Here is a 13,082-nt window from a genome sequence, read left to right on the forward strand (position 1 = left end):
ACAAAACCGCCCCACCAGGACACATAGAAAGGGTATGTCCTTTTGCTTTTGCTCCTCAGTTGTATGGGGTAGAGGACTGTCAAATCAACGAGGTCAAAAAACATTTCCCTGTGGTGGACGGGGAAGAGGTACTAAGACCGCCCAGGAAGTGGCTACTTTACCATCAGCCACTGCTTCAGCCACCTCAACAACTCCCTGAGGCCTTAGTTCACAAGAGCCCGGTGGGAGGCAGACTCTCACTGCATCTGAAAGAATGGCGAGGCATTACTTCAGATGCTTAGAGATTATCATGTGTTAAAAAGAAAGCATCGCACAATGACAAATTGACCAGATAATCAGGGTCCAAAAGCAAGACAAAAAACCAAGCCTATACAGACAGAAGAAGACATGCCAAAGAACCACTGCTGAAGTGGTAGATGAAATCTCAGTGGAACAACGTCAAGAGAGGATGGCCGAGAACTGGTTCAGTGATCATGCAGGTAACAAGCGTGAAGGGAACAATGGTCACAGCGACTTCGGACAAAAAACAGTCATGAGGAATACATCATAATTTAAATACTTCCTCAAAGAAGAGACAGAGCTGGATAGAGGACTAGCAAGATGGGACAACACAAAGATCCTCACAAAGCGTAACAGATGATGATCTCTAAAAATGCTGAAAATGTCGCTGAATAAGAGGGGAGAAAACGGACAACAGAAGGAGCCAGGCCAAAATGAGAATTCAAGAGGGCACACCAGTTTATTTACTAAATCTGAAACACTTCAGCTCTAAAATGAGATGCAAAGATGTTGTATCAACTGTGGGCATCTGTGGCCAGGAACAGAGTGACCCTCGCTGGCACACTTACATATGGGGATGTCAGTCACTGGGAGGCCACCATAGAAAGCACAAGACAGTGGGACAAGTAGGGTGCGGGGCCGTAGGGTGTGGGGCCAGGAAAGTGGCATTCCTGGCAGGAGTGAGTGCATGTAGGTCATTCAGATTAGTTGCTGACCTTGGGGTATGCCTAAAGGGTTCCAGAGCCTTGTGACCGTATCTCTTGCTGACGGAACACACGCATTCTGTCTTCCCTGTTTCCTATGTCTGCCCGAGGGAGACCCCAGCTTCTCGCGGTAAGGTACACCACGAAAAGAATACTGGAGAAGGATGACCAAGAACAATGCCAGATAAAGAACCCTCTGAAGAGCACTGGCCATACTCTCTCCACTTCCTCCCCACTGCATTCAATCCTATTCTCTTCCCATTAGAGACACTCATTATTCCAACCATTTAGGAACAACAAATGTTCCATTCCATCCCTAAAAGGATGAGACAGCCAATCTTCGGAACAATAACTAAATCCAGGATTTCCCTGAGCTTGCCAAATTAACTCAATAACTAATTTACACCTGTGAATGCATCTTCACACCAACGTGCGTTGAAGTGACTGAAAGACAACTGTTTGTTTCTTTATAAAACACCCTAACAAATGCATGTACCCCTCACTGAATCTAGTACTAAATTTATCTTAATACAATTCACACACAAAAAAGAAAACAAAAACTGTGAACACAAATATTTGTTTAAGAATGTCAATCAATGTTCTGTACTTAAATCACAAACGCGGAAGAATTAGTATTGTGAATAAACTTTCTCCTAGGTTGCTAACTGTGTTCTTATGTTACAGGTAGGAAGCAGAAGAGTGGTGCAGTATGGCGCTGGTATCATGTTTATTTTGGGAACTGTGGGAAAGTTCACTGCCCTGTTTGCATCCATTCCTGATCCCATACTCGGTGGCATGTTTTGTACATTATTTGGTAAGCAACACTATACTGTAGTATTTAACACACATTTCATATAGATTTGTAGAATCACATGAAAGAAGACTGCACTTTGACCAGTTTGGATGAGACATTCTAGGGCATACACATTCTTGGTTTACGCATTGAAAAATATCAGGAATTAACTGAATTACTGAACCAATGATATAGGTGGACGTTAAAGGTGATTAAATCAAAGAGCATTTGTATTGTTTGTATAGCTGATAGTCTCAAAGTGAAGGTGTAGCAACTGTGATGAATTCACTTGCAAGAGGCTGGGAGCTAGGTCTCTTGAGTACCAGGGGTCTTGGGGTGGCCAATTGTGCCATGATGCTGACTGCTGACACCAGAGGATGGATACAGGAGATCCCCCAAGCCATCCACCCCATCTCTATCCGTGTATGCTGTAGATACAAAAGGAAAAGGAAACATGATGATGGGCATGATAAGTGTTTCTCCAGAGCCTGTGCTCACATAGCTTTGTGAGCCGCACAGAGGTCAGGTAAAAAAAACAACTGCCCTTGGGTATCCAATGCGCAAGCAGTGCTTCTGAAAAAAACAACAGGGCATACTTGCGAAGTAAGCAGCAAGGAAAGGAGTTTACCTTCAAAGAAGTCCTTCAGCAGAGTCCATCTGCACCGCCTTCCTAGGGGCAGGCAGCCATAGAGACAAAGGTCACCTGATTCCAAGATGGCAAACCACCTTGTTATGCTTTCGGAGTGGATAGCAGCAGCGATTTCCACTAGCCAAGTCAGATCACATGGAGGATAGTTGTTACAGGTTATATGGCATGGCATTAAGGAGCTAAGAGTAGTGTTTTATATTTTTGGCTGAGGGGCCCTCATCCGGATGTGCCACGTTTATATTGGTCGATAGGATTTTCTGGACCCCAATCTTTCTCTGCTTTAAAGACATTTAAGGATGATATGTCTTCGCAAAGATGACATTTATTTAATTAAAAAGGCCAACCTGAATCAGATTGACCTCTTACTAATTCATCACCTTTTTGGAGCCATTTGGGTCATTGTTAAAATTGCTGCAATACCCTACCATGGCATTATGGTCCCTGGGCGGTGACCAGGTTCAGGATCCCAGTTAAGTAATGTCCAGAATGACCTAGTCATTCCATTGCACCATTTTTTATGCGCTGCACAAACATGTAGTTTCAACTGTAACCCGTTATTATATATGCATGCCCTATATGTGAACCCTGGTGTGTATATGGTCTACACACTCAAGCATATAGTGCCCACACCGGCAGTGAAGGAGGGGCGTGCTCCCAGGATTCCCTACATGTAAAGAAATATGAAACAACCTTCCAAATACAGTTATAAGGTCATATGATTAAAGTCAGGAACATGCCAGTAAGCGGTCCTTCTCACCAGCGTATTTAAAACTCCTGTCAGGTTAAACCTCAAATACAATAAAGAAATACATCAATAAATACAGTCTTTTATGATGAATAGCAAACAGGCCTTAAATAGAATGATATGATTGGTTATTTATAACGCGCTTAATACCTAGAGGTTTCTAAGCGTGGATCCGGGGATCGAACATGTGTTGCTTCCATCGTCTTGCTTTCAAGGCGAGCACGTTGCCCCTGAGCTATCCTCTATAGACAATGCAGTACTTAGTTCACTTCTTGGTAAAAAAAAACAAATGGCCACTACACAGCTTCTGGGGGATAAATAGTAACTCATTTCTTAAACAGAGGGAACAGTCCTCCTTAACCTTGCATAATGAAACATCTATCCATGAAGTGGCTGCAGAGCAGTGTGTACAATGTTTTTGTTTCAAAACAGACTGAACTCTAACTACAGCCTCTTCTTTCGAAATATCTTTTTCTCTGCCTTCAGCCCCTATTCCTGGGTCCCTTTTTGTACCGCATCCTTAGCGAGCACAATTGTCCAATGTCACTTAAGCAAACCAGCCACTTGTTTTGCCTTTAGAAAACTTTTTGAGATTTCTGTGCTCGCCAAGTCCTATAACTAACAGCAGCTGCAGACTACGAAACACAAATGAGCATATCATTCTGCTGTCTACACCCTGCCCTGGTGGGAGAGCCGAGAGATGCCAGGCGCTCGTTACTTCACCCATCGACACTTCCCTTGGGACCCGCATTGCCACAAGGCAACGGCAGCAACGTCTTCTTTTTGCGTTCATAGGGCAGAGCATGCACGGCTGTGGCGCACACCATAGACGAGCTCAGATGCGTCTGTCCTCAACCCTGGCGAGGGAGTAGGACAGCGTATCCAGAGCAGCTCTCAGCAGCTACAGCAGTCCCAACAAGCCTAAGGCAAGCATTCTTTCTAAGCCGACAGACAAGGACTGCACAGGCCAGCTGCCCTCCTCCATGCAGTGTCATCTTAACCACATTTGGGGTACTGAGCACAGACATCTTTGGGGCTCCTCCACCAAACCGAAGGATTTAAGTGATCAAGAATATCTGGTCACACCCCCGAAACCCTCTTCCCGATCACAACCTATAGGTTGATATGCTGCCTTGCAACATTCAAAATAAGCATGTTTACTCCCTATAAGTCCCCTTACCCACTTCATTCTTGCTCTTATCAGAATGATAAACAAATAGCATTTGAAGGTCAACATTAGCAGTCTCCAAAGAGGTTACTTCTGTTCTAGTCAGGAAGGTATGCAGCCTGTAGTATTAATGCAGGGCCGTATGTAAAAGGTACATGTAAGCCAGAATAGACAGAGATCTCACATTAGCTGCTTCACAGAATGCAAAAGGACTCAAGCATGGATAGAGAAGACCAATTGGAAGGAAGGGGTAAGCTACACATACCATAGCATGGGCAGTGGATGCAGATTAGAATCTACCAGGAAGGTGCCTGTATCCAGACAGACTGAGATAAGAAGTGGGATATGGTTTACAAATAGTGTTCCCATTAGAGATCAAAGGAACAAGTGCCTGTGGTGGGCAATATATCAATGCTCACTATTCTTGTGGAAGCAACACAATAGTGAAACCATGAACAAGGCTTTTATGAAGATCATACCCTGAGAAGGAAATCTCTCTGAAGTGCTGACAATTTTGAAAGGATTAGAGACTGGTAATTTTGAGAGGTTAGGCAATACAAGAGTAAATGAGATGCCCAGGATCCCACAATGGTTATGGGGTGGATGTGTGCCAACTATGCAATTTCTGCATTTGAACACTTTGTTTTAGTTCATTATAAGAACTGGAAAAGAATCTCATTTTATAAAACTGACTTGGAAAGTACACAAATCACATTACCCAACATGACCATTTTTAAAAATAAAATATTATAGAAGGGTGTTACACAAAATGGGAATGATTCTACATTAATTCTCTCCATCAAGGGAAGTATATAAGTACCAGACTACCAATCGATGTTATTTAACACATTTAATCTAGGGTTTTCTTACGTATTTTCAGCTTTAAATACTTCCAAAACAATGGCTTGATTGTCATTTATTAACGTGCATAAAAGCCTTTGGCCCTCATTACGACCCTGGCGGAAAGTGACTGACCGGACCGCCACAGCGTAAATAGCGTTTCCGCCATTGCACGATGGAGCAAAGTGCAGCCCATTCCGACCCATCGGGCACGAGCACCACGCCATGGCGGAAGTGCAAAGTCCGCGATGGCGGAAATGACCCCAAAACGGCCCACACCGCCGCCGTACGGCGCCCTAGGTGCAATACCGCCACCCATCATAGCGGACACCGCAGTGAGCGCCAACCGGAAAGTACGGTGACCGTAAATATACGGAAACGGAAGTAAAAACATGGGCCCGGAACGGGAAACAACACCCCGTACACCTATAAAACCACAAAATACACACAACCACTAAAAACACCACCCTGAGACACATCCCAACCCGTCATCCACCCTAGTGAAACCAAGAAAAATGGGAAAAGTAGCGAAGAAAGCGTGCGACCGCAAGCGGCAGGTCCACTTCTCCCGTGAGGAACTCACCGTGCTTACATTACAGAGACCCTCCAGGAGAATGCCGCCGCCGTCTTCTCCACGCAAATGACCAGGACGGCACTTGCGAACAAGAAGGCCATATGGGCCCTGGTGGCACAGCGGGTAAGTGCGGTGGGGACCGCACCCCGCAACCCACAGCAATGCAGGAAGCGGTGGGACGACCTGCGGATACGCGTCCGTAGCATACTTTCTGCCAACCGCAACATTGCCACAGCCACCGGGGGAGGATCGGAATCACCCATCAAGTTGACCCCCTGGGAGGAAATCTGTGCCTCCACCATTGGAATGGAGAGCATAGAGGGAGTCGGAGGGATGGAGAAAGGAGTGCAGACATCCGGAGAATCAGGTAGGTGGCCCAAATAAAACCATGCCAAATCCACAATGTCAATCATGTGACTCACATGTGTCCACATAGCGCAACAGCAACACATGGCCAGGAGAACGTCCACACACATTGGCCTGATAGCGCACTTTAAAACTCACAATAAATACATAAATAAGTAAAAACCCCAAAAACACCCACTACACGTGCAGCAGGCACACCCTAACTGCAGGCTGCCAAACAACTGCACCCTCACTCCACACACAAATGAAAGCACCTCCAAGGCCCCGACCCAAATCACCCTCAGGTACCACCCCAATGCATGTGATACATTGCCATTCCAATTCCCACAGACCCATTAATAACGCTCGCCCTCCTTTACTCCACCACAGGGTCCGATCCAAACGACGAGCTCCAGGACACCCCTACCAGCACACCTGCAAAGAGGGCCAAGACCGACGGCCAAAGACCCTCCACCTCAGCTGCACGCATCAAGACACGGCAGCAGCACATATCAAGTGGCAGCACACAGGAGGGAACATCAACAGGCACCCCAGCAGCCAGCATGCCCACAACAGCACCACCACAGGTCCCCCCAATGGATGCCACAGAAGGTACTGCCTCTGGTGGCAGCAGCACCATAGGTGACACCCCATTAATGGCAGCATGCTCCGACACAGAAGACGGGGATGTCGAAGTCAGATCCATCCATGACCTGTCCCAATCCCCCTGTCTGTTCCATCCCGTACACCATGAGGATACCACGCAGGGGCACCCACAAGACGACGACTGGCCATCCCCCACAAGCCCTGTGGCAGGGCAACATGAGGCGAACAGCCCCTCTGTGACACCACCGCAAATGGCCATGGCCCAGCAGAGGCAACAGTCCCTCGACCAGTTAATCGTGCAACAGCAGCAACTGGCCACGCTCCTCAAGGACCATGCCGATGGATGTGGGGGCACTAAGGCAGACATAGAAACATCAACTGAGACACTTAGGGCACAAATGGAGAGTAGCACCGAGAGCCTGAGAGTCCAAATGGAGAGTAGCACCGAGAGCCTGAGAGTCCAAATGGAGAGTAGCACCGAGAGCCTGAGGGGGGAACTGCATGCGACGTCCAAAGACGTATGTGCCGAACTTGCCGCAGTGCGCCGTGTGCTCACTGAGCTCTCACAAACCCGTAGGGACATGCATGGACGTGAGCAGGCAGAGACATCATCCGTTGCAAGTTCCGTCCAGGGCAGCCCCCAACGTAGATCTGGGAGGAACCTGCGCTCCACAGGCAGGGGTGCCCCTGATACCCGCAGAGGGGGCTTGCAATAGCGAATGCCCACTGACAATGAGCATCTTTGGACACTGGTGTTCGGGGGGGAGGTAGGAGGGTGGAGGGGGTGTGTTGGGCTCACTTGGGTTGCGGGTCGATAGGGTGTTCAACATGATATCACATATGCCATAAACAATGCACGATCAACCAATGAGATGTGTGGACAATGATCTTCGTGTACTAGGCCATCATAGGCGTACAGTCCATTTTGTGCATGTACCAGACACACACAGTGCCACGAGTCCCGTGTCCATGTATCAGCCACCAGGCGTGAGTGCTAGAAGCATGCATCTATGAGATGCTGACGAATTTCACGGCCCTCCTGTGCCTCGCAGACTCCTTGAGGTGCTGCCACATCCCCACCCTCATCATGACCATCTTCAGGTGCTTGCAGTTCTGCGTCAGGGGGCATGGGCACATTTCTACGTACGCACATGTTGTGTAGCATGACACATGCCATCACCATCTTTGCAACCTTCTCATGGCGGTACAGGAGTGCCCCGCCAGACCTGCTGAGGCACCGGAAACGGGTCTTCAGTAGGCCGAATGCCTGTTCAATGACTACACGGGTACGTGAGTGGGCATGGTTGTAGTCCTCCTCATGCTGGTCCCGTGGGTTCCGGACTGGTGTGAGGAGCCATCTCTTCAGTGGATATCCGGCATCACCTGTATGTGGACGATAAACGAATTATGTGGAATGCCATTGCTACGTACGCCCCCCCCCCCTTCCTGCAAGGTCATTGCCGCATCACATACCCCACATCATCATGCATGAAATGAGACTCACCGAGTAGCCAGGATCTGTTCCCTGCGTGTCGCTCCATGTAGCGTGGTATTGTTGAGTTCCTCAAGACTATAGAATCATGGGTTGATCCAGGGAATCGGGCACAACAATGTGTAATGATCCTGTTGGAGTCACACACCATTTGTACATTCAGTGAATGAAATTGTTTTCGGTTGCGGTACTGGGCCTCCATGGCATGTGGGACGACCAATTCCACATGGGTGCAGTCGATGGCACCAATGCAACCCGGTATGCCGCCAAGTGCATGGAATCCCACTTTTGTGTTGGTTATTTCCTGCTCCGAGCGTGGTAGAGAGATGTAGTCGTCTGCGTGCTGCAGGAGGGCATCGAGCACTTGCAATAGTGTCCGTGAGAACAGTGGCTGAGAAATGCCATGCAACTGTCCGACTGTGTGCTGGTAGGTGCCTGTGGCCAGGAAGTGGAGTACAGACACCACCTTCAGTAGGGGTGGGATGGCGGTTGGGCTATCTATCATGCTGACAAGGTCAGCCTGTGTCATGTCCACAATGGCGGCTATGGTGTCCCGGTCCAAACGGTAGAGGGTGTGGATCTGCTCATCAGTGAGGTTGAACGGATGTGCTCGGAGGCATGGGATTGCGGGCTGCCTGCGTGGTGGTAGTGGCTGTGCTGGCAGCCCTTGCTGGCCCTGCCTTGCCCTCCTCCTCCTCCTGCGTCTCCTCCGTGCGTCCGGTTGTAGTTGGTGTTCGTCTTCTTCTTGGAGTTGGAGTACTTGCAGTGCTATCAGGTCCCCCAGGGCCAACATCGCGAGTCCTGCCGGTAGCATTTCGGAGTGGGTGTGGTTGTGGGAGGAGACTGGGTGTGCAATTTATGTGTTTTCAGGCTGTATGGCCTCCACCTGTGGTGATTCATTCCACCTGTGCAAGCTGCTCTCCCCTTTGGGCGAGCACGTCCCGCACACAACGCTGAAATTCGAGGAATGGCATCTTGCTATTACAATCATGTATTAGTACCCGATGGCCGTGTAACATTGGTTGATATGTTCATTCGGCTATGGTCCCATTGTTTCACATGCATTCTTTGCAGTCGCGAACAGACTTGTGAAGGGTCAGTGGAACGTAGTACTCGAGTAACGGTGGACCCTCATGCATCACTGTACCGAGGTTCACCGACGGGCGGGGCGTCCCATTTGTGAGTGAAGGCAGTTGCCATTTTCACACACATCCGCACTAGATGGATTAATTTGTGATTTCAAGCGGCCACAGATGCCTTTTCGACGTGATGTTGCAAATGAGGAATTCGAAGGGCGGCGCTTTCGGTCTTCAGCTAGCGGCGAGGAGATGCCCACAGGTCTGACTGCAAATATAACGTTCTATTGTTCAGTGTCCTTGGGACAGGGGCCATGGCGAGGATGCAATGATTGATATGAATAGTTTGGGATGCGCAATAGCGAAGTGGATGATGAGGCCGGACGTTCCCAAATACATGTTACTTCACAACACTGGAATTACGGGCTGGGGCACAGTGGATTTTGCAGGCTGCATAACGCACAGACTCAATGGAATTCTCACATGTTATGTGAGTATGGAAACAGGCGTTATCATTACGGGATGAGGGAATGATGAATGGATGCATGGACAGATGATTTGATACAGTGTTTGCCATGTACAGGGCTTCTTGGAATCTGTCCGCCTCCCCTGCGCTATGTGATGCAGGGCTGCCATAGTGGGACCATCGTCTATCTGGCCTTGTTGAGCCCTCCCTGTCTCGACGCGCCTTCAGACACTTGTGTCCATGCACGTTACCAATCCCATCTGATGGATTCTGTTTTCACAGACGCATGCACAGGTACACTCGTTTGTGATGGTGTTTTCACCTCGATATGGATAGTTATGAGTCGCAAGTGGTTTTGGGGTGGTGATGATCCTTTGGAGTGGGCTAGCATGCATATGGCTGTGGATCTAGTGTGATCATTGAAGTGAGTTGATCGAATGTAGTTCTGATGGCCATTCTATTCTTTTTCTTTTCTTTTGGTCGACAGGTATCTCCTCCCCTTTTGCCACTGCCATCTGTATGCCACTCCTGCAGATGGGTTTTACTCCCGACACCTGCTGCTTCGTGTTAATCAGTGGAGCAGCATTACGATCTTATGGGACGATCGCCAATGGGCCACATGCCCTTACGCAGTACTAGTGGCTCGGAGCAACATTTCGGCCTTTCAGCTGGACTAGTGCCTCCCTATTGGGACGGCCCTGCGGTTCTAGGCGCTTCCATGTTGCCTTTTCGTACGAGAATGTAGCCCCTGTGTACCATGAAGGAACAGGGCGTCATACAAGAAGTAGCTGGTCATTTATTGCGGATGCAGCCCACAATGGTGAAATGTGTTTTGGAGTTCATGGCCTAATGTCTGTATGGGCTTGGTGAATTTGTTGTGCATTAAATTTCTATTCTGATATGGGCCGTGTAGCGTTCTTCTTTGCAAGTGATGTGGCATATTCCTATTTGGGGAGCGATGTATTGTGAGGAGATCTGCATTGGGTTCCAGCTTCGGAGTATAGTTGCGTGGTACTGTGCTGGGCGCGTTTGCCTACGAAGCCCAGTGAGGTCAGGGGTGAGGGCTGCCAATATGACTGTTTGAATGATGTCATGCTCAGGGGCGGGGGATTAGGTTTTGTGTAACAGATGCCGGTCAGCCAGGTGGATTGGTGGAATGATGTGATTATCGGAATATTGCTGGTCACAGGTGCCTGTGTTTGCGTGCGTTTCTTGGTGGGAGACTGAGGTCATGTCCATTGGTATAGCTTCTGTATTCGTGCCATCTGTGCCCTGCAGCTCCCATTGGCCCCTCTTGTGATTCTTTTGTTCGTTGGCATGCATGGGTGACTTGTACATTTCACTGGTTGCATTGTGACTTCGTTGCACCTACGGGGAGTTGTACTATGTGGCCAGGGAGCGGTGTACAGGCACTCAGTGGGGCCGTTTACGGTTGATTCGCGATGCCGTACTTCTCACCATGGCGGAATGGTACTTTCCGCCGTGCTTGATGGCGTTAAGTACATGTCCGCTAGGGTCGGAATTCGCGTACCCTTGCGCCATGGTGCTAATTACGGTTTGGCATGGCGCGCGCGCGCGTACTTGGTGCAGTTAGCGTTGGCGTTCACTACGGTGTCGCTAATGGCATCGTACTTTACGGTGACGGGTCATAATCGCACCGAGCGCTATTCGATGGCGGTATTGCATTTCCGCCATCGTTTTTCGATTTCCGCCAGGGTCGTAATGAGGGCCTTTGACTTTTACAAAAAGCAAACCCTTTTTTGTATCAAACTAGCAGGCCTTGACAATGCTTGCCTGAGGCTTGCAACACCTGGTCTGCTCTTTTCTGTCTACCACCCCTTCCAGTCGAATGGCCTACATAAGAAGAAAGATCAAGTAATGGGCTAAACAATACCACTGCATGCAGAAAGACAATCCTCACAGAAGACAGCACAGTAATGTAAGAAATATTAGATTATGTGACCAGGATCACTGTATCGTCTGCTGACAAAGCCAGGATACAAGCATGAACACTTTTGTTCTACAGTCTTGAATTTGGATACTTATTCACCTCTTGGACTAACAGTTTATGCTCATTATTGGAGGTGATTGCCTGGGTTTTACAACACCCCATCTGAACAAACCAATGTCTAGACCTTCACCATACAGATGATATGTTCGTTTTTATAGCAACCCCTATCTGGTGCAGGTACATTGCTGATAATAGCAGCTGTTGTGCTATACATATGTACATATGCATATGTACATGTGCTATACAAGCAGGTACATGTGCAGGCAGGTTTATAAACTTCAAACATAGGAAAGGCTCAGCCAGCTTTGATGGAATGTGCTATTCTAATCTTGCATATGAACACATATCTCTGCAATGAGTGCTTAACACACCAAGCTAACTTCTAAACGATTGTGTTTCAACTTTAGCTATTGCACATGATCAGCATAATTCACACAGGAAGGATAGAATGCTACTGAGATGTGTCCTTAGGAACACACAAAGTATGTATACCACAGTGAACACAGAAGGCATTACATGATGAATTGAGCAGAATGTACTTGTCAAAACAGACAGGCAATATTTAGAACCTCAGCAGCATCCCCTAAAATATCCTGGCATGTGCTATTTAAGTCTGGTGAACAATGGAATCTTACGTCTTTAGATCAGGCCGACTTGTGGTGGCCCCCCTCCAAGGTGGGGTCCCTGGGCAAGTGCCCCTTTTGCCCTGCTATATAAACGTCTCTGCCTCCAAGCACGGGTCCCCCTTAGCTCGCTCAACCTTCAGTCAAAAACGTGGGCTTTTTCTTCAGAAGTAGCCTGTCAGCTCTACCACTGTATGCTGTTCACAAAGGGATGACAGCGAACGGTTACAATTTTACCTCAGACGTGCAAGGTGGCCGACCCCGTGCTTGGACATAACATGGTCAGCCATTAGCTGGATGGCCAATCAGGTAAATAATGTGCAGTTATGACATGGAGTCCCTTTAAATGTGTGTTTTTTTGATTTCTGGGAATAGCAAAGCGTTTTACATCCAGTTGCGTAATAGAATGAACAGAGGAATCAGGGCATGCATTCCAGTTAGATTCACTGCATTTAGGAAACACTTTACATTGTTAAACATTGCACATACAAATTAGTATATTAAAATATATTAAGTACCTGTTTTTTTTAATTTAAATGCAATACATTATTTTACATTCCAAAACAGGGGTCTGTGTCATAATTCACTTTTCTTGTCACGACGGAACAGTAGATATGAAAATATGCGGGCACAAAATACATATAAGAGAAACACTCTTGACAATTTTAGTGACCAATTATTTTATAAGGCATCCCACCTTGTTTTTGTGTG

The 13,082-nt window shown here is 47.8% G+C and overlaps 1 protein-coding gene across 3 annotated transcripts in view; it reads left to right on the forward strand.

Moving 5' to 3' along the window:
* The window catches only part of SLC23A1 (solute carrier family 23 member 1), a 945,676-nt gene that overhangs the window by 746,798 nt on the left and 185,796 nt on the right, over positions 1-13,082 (forward strand). For all 3 annotated transcript variants that reach the window (XM_069654343.1, XM_069654344.1, XM_069654345.1), the window contains one exon: positions 1,668-1,797. In XM_069654343.1, the coding sequence (XP_069510444.1) occupies positions 1,668-1,797 (130 nt within the window). The remainder of the gene's footprint in view (positions 1-1,667; positions 1,798-13,082) is intronic.

The sequence above is a fragment of the Ambystoma mexicanum genome, chromosome 3q (assembly GCF_040938575.1).
Source record: "Ambystoma mexicanum isolate Mex_15411 chromosome 3q, UKY_AmexF1_1, whole genome shotgun sequence".
Taxonomy (NCBI): domain Eukaryota; kingdom Metazoa; phylum Chordata; class Amphibia; order Caudata; family Ambystomatidae; genus Ambystoma; species Ambystoma mexicanum.